The following is a 6,620-nucleotide window of genomic DNA, read 5'->3' as shown; positions in this document are numbered from 1 at the left end:
CCCAGATTTATAACAAATCAGATGGAAACATTCTCACTACCCAGCCTGTAGTTTTCTCCTTTTACTAAGTAGCTCAAGACTTTTCCTTCGGAGCAGAGCATTATTACTAATTCAAGACAGCATTTAGGGTAAGGGATGAGAAATAAGGGTAAAAAGAAAGTTTCTCAAATAGACCAGATGTGACAAGAGCCAAGAAACAGCAAACATATTTTCCAAATGCATGTTTAATCCAGGAATGGTAAATTGTGGAAACACTTCCCAGATAATCCATTTCTATTTCAAGATGCAGACTAATTTAAGTGCACAAGGAAACATACATGCAAGCTATAATTTGAACTGATAGGTATGGAGCCAATCCTACAGATTAATCATCATGTTTTAATCTTCAGAGAGAGCACTAATGTACAAACAGAAAAGCAGCAATGTATCTGTTTAGGACCTTTATGTAAATCTCTATTGGATTAAAATAAATGCTGTATTCATTACTCTATGTCAATTATAATAAAAACCTGAAATCAACTGCACGTACATGGGGAAGATTTCATTTTTTGTCTGCTGAAGGTTTTGTGCTCACTGAAAGCTGGGAAAGGCATTCTCACAGCTTCTTCATTTCCACCTTTCCTAGAACAGGCCTGATAGGTGGTTCAGAGGAGTCACTCTCCAGTGTTTGGCTCCTTCCCATTACAGATTACTTTCAGCATGTCTGAAAGGTCGAAGCTCTTGGAAACAATCTCTAGGAGATCCTGATCTTTCTCCATGCCATTGATAAATTCTTCTAAAGTCAATTCTCCTGAAAAATAATAAATGAACAATTAACAAGAGGCTTTTTCCATATCACTCAAATGACACATATAATACATTCACTGGGATTTTTATTGATATTCTTTTGATGTTCTCTCACCTCAGTCAGACTCTAAGATCTTTGAAAATATTTATATAAGAAAGCATTCAGTGGTGGGATTGCCAGTGAAAATAAAGATGATGAATATGATCTATTTGTATTTTTGGTTGAGAACATCAGATAATGCACCTGATGAAATAAAGGCACGCATACATTTACATTTCAATACAGGATTGGTTATTTGACCTTTAGTCTTGAAGATATGACCAAGTCATAGGAGCATGACAGGTTGCAGTTTTTTCAGTTCAGGAGGGAATAACTGCTCACAAGTCTGTTTTCTTTCCTTTTTTTCTTTTAAGAAATTTATTTTTAATTGAAATGTATTGATTGTACATATTTTTAAGGTACAGAGTTATATTTCAATACATGTATACAATCAGTAATGACCATATCAGTGTAGTTAGCAAATTCATCAATGCAAAACCTTATTTTTTCTTTGTGATGAGAATATTTGAGTTTCTCTCTTCTAGCCATTTGAGAACATACAATAAATTATTGTTAATTATAGATACCTAGCATTTCTGTACACCACTAGAACTTATTTTTCCTGTCTAGCTGTAATTTTGTGTCACAAAGCTATTTTCAATAGTTTTCTTTCTGAGGAAATAATTCCAGAGACTGTCCAAAGTTCCATATTCCATTTATTATTGGTGACTAATTTTCCTTTCCTTTTCTGGCTTTTGATTCCTAATTTTATCACCTTGACTTAAGCCTTGGGCCCATGCTGATTCACAGCCCAGTGCTGTAAGTCTATCGCCGTATGCCCGCGTGTACTGGCTGGCATGTTATTCTACTGCCCCTCATCCCACAGATGACTTTTAAACATTTTGGGGGGTATGGGATTCTCTGTTGAAGTAAATTATTTGGATTGGAATTATGGGCATATTCAGGCTGAGGGGTGTAGATGCTGTTTCTGGTCTTAAAGAGATTGTATCGGATAGGGCGTATGGCTAGGTGGAAGGTCAGCCAAAGACAAGTCAAGTGCATTCAGTAACCAGAGACAGTGCATCTGAGGCAGATGGTCAGCAGGAACTGAAATCAGGTGCTATTATACTGTATCCATACCTTTTAGTGGATAAAGACAAGTAAATCAAACACCACAATAGTGATTCAAATGTAAATAAGTATGAATCATCACATTCTCCTAAGAGACCTTCCTTTTGGTTTCAATGCAGAATACTAAAATACATTTTTCAGAGGGAAATCTAATCTATGTTCCTTATGTTCTACTAATGCCAAAGAAAGGTATATGCAAAACCCCAGCTAACAGCAGTTATGAATAAAATTCTTTATGTGTCACAGGGAAAGTACTATCATGGAATAAATCAAAGTGAAGTATAGAAGACTGCAAATAAAAAGGAGTGGTAAGTGTGTGGGTGGGGAGGGTCACATGGGTGCAGTGGTGATGGAACAGGGGGACCTTAAATAATCGCAGTACAGTTACCCTTTGCAAGGAAAAATCACAGCTGGTAAATGCTCAGCCCAAAAGACTTTTCAAATTTCTAGGGGCTCAGCATGACCAAAAGAGAGACAATTTTGATTGCTCAGTTACACAACTTCTCTATCATCGCTTCTGGCGATGGAAGAAGCTATGCCATCTCAGTTGAAAAGCAGTGCAGGTTACTGATGTGGAAAAGAGAAAAAAGATGGCATTCTTCACTGCTGCTTTTTCAGTTTTTTCAAAACACCTGTGAACTCTGCACATAAAACTTTAACCAATTACCATAAAAAAATCACTTTTCCAAATTGTTAATCTCTACCTATGGTAACATAATGTTTATTATATCTAAACTACTTCTTTTAAAATTTTGCTCATTCTTTTTACCTCTAGCACTCAACATTCATTCGAACATTTATTAAGCCCTAACTAGAATTACCGTTTCCACTACCACACGGATACCACCACTACACTGACCACAGTGTTGAGAAGGTTGTGCTCAGAAAGTATATGCTGACGAATTGCCTTCCTTTATCTGATGTTCTTTAACATTACTTCCTAATCTTCTTTAATTTGACTGTGGACTTATACCCAAACAAATTAAAAGGATGATTTCTGGGTCTCCTCAGAAGGGATCACCTGCAAAGGTCCAGAAGCTTCCCACAAAAGAAGCTTACCAGCAAACAGCCAAAGCCATATGACTGAGCTGGAGATCACAGGACTCAGAAGGACTTAAAGTGATTACTGAGTTTTTGTTAATATTTTTTTTATATTTAAAGACACATTTCAATTTTTGTAGGGCGTAATCAGAAACTGCACAATTTTATTTTATATGTCAAAATATACACAAACATGTAATTAGTATTTATGCTGTTTAGGGATGTTTGCGGTGTTGGTGGATGTGTTCTCTACTCCTGGGAACCCTGAAGGTCAGCATCATAGGTGCTCTTCCATCAGTCACTACCAATTTCATCAGTTTCATTGGTAATAGGAGAGCCACTTATGAATATTTTCTTGCCTTGTTTTTGCAATCTGGTTATACTGTTGATATTCCTGGATTATGCATTTCTTCCCATTAACATCTTGAATGATATTTTATAACAAAACAAAACATCCCCTTCTCCCCCTTCAAAAAAACCAAAATTTACTTTGCATGGCCACATTAGCATTTTTACTCTAAAGAATTCAGCATGGCTTTAAAATAAATCAGCTCTGTGTAAAGGAATTTCTTTTTTCAGTTCTAATTCCTTCAAATTATAACTTCATAAAAAATTGTGCTGGGGCTAGGAAATTAGCAAAGATGGGATGGGATAGATACAGATGAGAATGACCAGGTTTTTAAAATCTTCTGGTGAAGGTTTTAAATGACACAAGTTTTGTGTTCATTAGTAAGGTGGCACTAGAGGCATTTAGCAGCATTTTATAGCAGTATTTTAACAGGCAGCAGTTTCTCCTCTTCTATGGGGAAACTTGATGCCCTCTTGTCTCCTGGTAGTTCTCAGTTTCGCAGGTTGATTTGGTGTGACCCTCATGGCTTTCCACAATGTCCCAATCTAATGCACTGGTCTTTCTTGTTAGTCACTCAATAAAATATCTTCCTTTATATTATATTTCTGTTTTCTTTTGCCTAAAATATCTGCTCAATAATCACCCTCTTCATTTCCTCTTTGGCCTCTTTTTGCTTTCATGGTTTATTGTTATGAGCCATGTAAGTCACCCTTATCCCTGTGCTTTTTGGCTCTAGGGTCAACTTGCCCAGGCACTTTCTGCACTTGATGCTGTGAGCAACATCTATAAATCTTCCTAAATCATGTCAAGAATGACTCCTACCCAGAGCATGGTAGAATGCAGATTGCTATTCTTTCAACGGTAAAGGCTGCAGAATTCCATGCTAAATCATTTATCCTAACTTGTCTTGTCCTCTCTGTTTTCATTCCTCAATAATATTGAATGTTTAGCTCAATTTTCTGTCTTGGTGATTCTCTTCAAACTCTCCTTCCTGCTGCTTTTGCTTATAACATAAAAATAAAATTAACTTGGTAAATTATAACAATGATATATGCTCATGGTTAAGAAAAAATCAAACAATACAGAAAGGTATAATGAAAAAAAGAGTCCCCCTTTAGCCACTCTCTGGCCCCCTGTCCCACTTTCCATAGGTAATTAACTCCTGCTGACCAATCTGGGTTTATATTTTGTGAAGTTTGCAATGCATATATGCATATGTTAATTTACAAGATATTCTCCTAGACTCCTTTCTTCCTACAGATAGTATTACATATTGTACTTGTTTCTTTTTTTATTCCTTTCTCTATTTTCCATATGACGCCTTCTTATCTGACACTTAGTCGTTTCACAATTATTTACAGAGCACCTACTGTGTGCCAGCACAGGGAGTTTCAAAGTAAAACAGAAATAGTTCTTGCCTTCATGAAGCTTATAGCTCTTCATCTTTTAATTTTTCTAGCATTAATCCTATATCCCTCTTTTGCTTAATCTTCTAACTTTGACTTGCTACTTATCATGATAATTATGTATAGAATACTTCATAATTGTGTGGATTTTTCTGTCACAATGGATGTGATGTTGGCCATTCTTTTGTAAACAATTTACAATCAAATTGGAATTGCATATGTGCTTCTGATTTTTTTTAGATTGTATCTTTGTGCAGTGTGATCATCTTTATCTTTAGTTTCAATATTCATTAGTTGATCAGATAACAACAATGTGTTTGCTTTTTATTTTGAGAAATCAAACATGTATGAAACTTTAAAAAGTTTGTGGAAAAATGGAATTAAAGGGCTGGCTCCGTGGCGCACTCGGGAGAGTGCAGCGTTTGGAAGCGCAGCAGTGCTTCCACCACAGGTTCGGATCCTATATAGGTATGGCCGGTGCGCTCACTGGCTGAGCGCGGTGCCAGCGACACCAAGCCAAGGGTTGTGCTCCCCTTACCAGTCACGAAAAAGACACACACACACAAAAAAAGGAATTAAAATACAAAAATAAAAAATATAAACTGTATTTCTCAACATAAGCTCCATCAAGTTCAAGACACTCTTGTAAACAATGAAACCAGCCATTTAGTCCATCCCTACAGAGCTGAGGATGCTAAGAATTTAACCATGTCAATGCAGCCTCTTTTACATTATTCACTCAAGAAAAATGGATGCCTTTTTAAAGGTTTTTAAGATTAGAAAACAAAAAGAAGTCAGAAGTAGCCAAATCAGGACAGGAAGGTGGATGCCTAATGATTGAATCAAAATTATGGCAAAATCACCCTTGTTTGATGAAAGAAATGAGCAGGAGCATGGTTGTGGTGGAGAAGGACTCTCAGGGGAGGTTTCCTGGGTGTTTTCTGGTAAAACTTTTGCTAACTTTCCAATAATAATAAGAAGAAGTTATCATTCTTCAGCTCTCCAGGAAGTCAAAAGGCAAAATGTCTTGAGCATCCCCCCAAAGTGTTGCTATGACCTTCGCTCTTGACTGGTTCGATTTTACTTTTGCTGGACCCCTTCCAGCTCTTGGTAGCCATGGCTTTGATTGTGCTTTGTCTTCAGGATCATACAGAAAAAGCCCATCTTTTATCTCCTGTTACAATTCTTCACAGAAATGCTTCAGGATCTTGACCTTGCTTGTTTAAAATTTCCATTGAAAGCTCTGCTTTTGTCTGCAGCTGATCTGGGCACAACAGTTCTGGCTCCCATTAAGTGAAGTTTGCTCCACTGTAATTTTTTAGTCAGAATTGTATAAGCTGAACCAACTGAGATGTCGATGGGGTGGGCTATTTTTTCTGCTGGCAATCATTGGTCCTCTTCAATTAGGACATGAACAACATTAATTTTTTCCTTGCAAATTGATGTGGATGGTCTGCCTCTGTGGCTTTCATCTTCAACATCTGCTCGTGTGTTCTACAAACGAGTTATTCATTTGTAAACTGCTAATTTCTTTGAGGCACTATCCCATAAACTTTTTGTAAAGCATCAATGATTTCACTTCTTCCACTCAAACTTTACCATAAACTTGATGTTTATTCTTGCTTCAGTTTTAACAGAATTCATGTTGCTCTGATATGGGCTCTTCTCAAACTGATGTCTTATCCTTCATAGTGCCTCAAACTAGATCCTGTTCAGACATGTTATAACAAATTAGTATGAGTTATTTTGGTGCAAAAAACTTTCACAATCCATGCATGATTTTTTCTTTTTTTTTTTCTTTTAACATTTTTTTTCTTTTGTCAATATACAATGCAGTTAGTTATTGTGTCCCATCACCGAAACCTCC

The 6,620-nt window shown here is 36.6% G+C and overlaps 1 protein-coding gene across 1 annotated transcript in view; it reads right to left on the bottom strand.

Annotated features, from left to right (window-relative positions):
* Nucleotides 1-221: 221 nt before the first annotated feature.
* The window catches only part of GUCA1C (guanylate cyclase activator 1C), a 43,308-nt gene continuing 36,909 nt past the window's right edge, over nucleotides 222-6,620 (bottom strand). Inside the window, exon 4 of the mRNA XM_008573017.1 lies at nucleotides 222-790. Within this exon, the coding sequence (XP_008571239.1) occupies nucleotides 654-790 (137 nt within the window). The 3' untranslated portion in view covers nucleotides 222-653. The remainder of the gene's footprint in view (nucleotides 791-6,620) is intronic.

Source organism: Galeopterus variegatus, unplaced genomic scaffold (assembly GCF_000696425.1).
Source record: "Galeopterus variegatus unplaced genomic scaffold, G_variegatus-3.0.2 Scaffold864, whole genome shotgun sequence".
In the NCBI taxonomy this organism is placed as follows: Eukaryota; Metazoa; Chordata; class Mammalia; order Dermoptera; family Cynocephalidae; genus Galeopterus; species Galeopterus variegatus.
The sequence above is the reverse complement of the archived record's forward strand: the minus strand, read 5'-3'. Positions and strand labels throughout refer to the sequence as shown.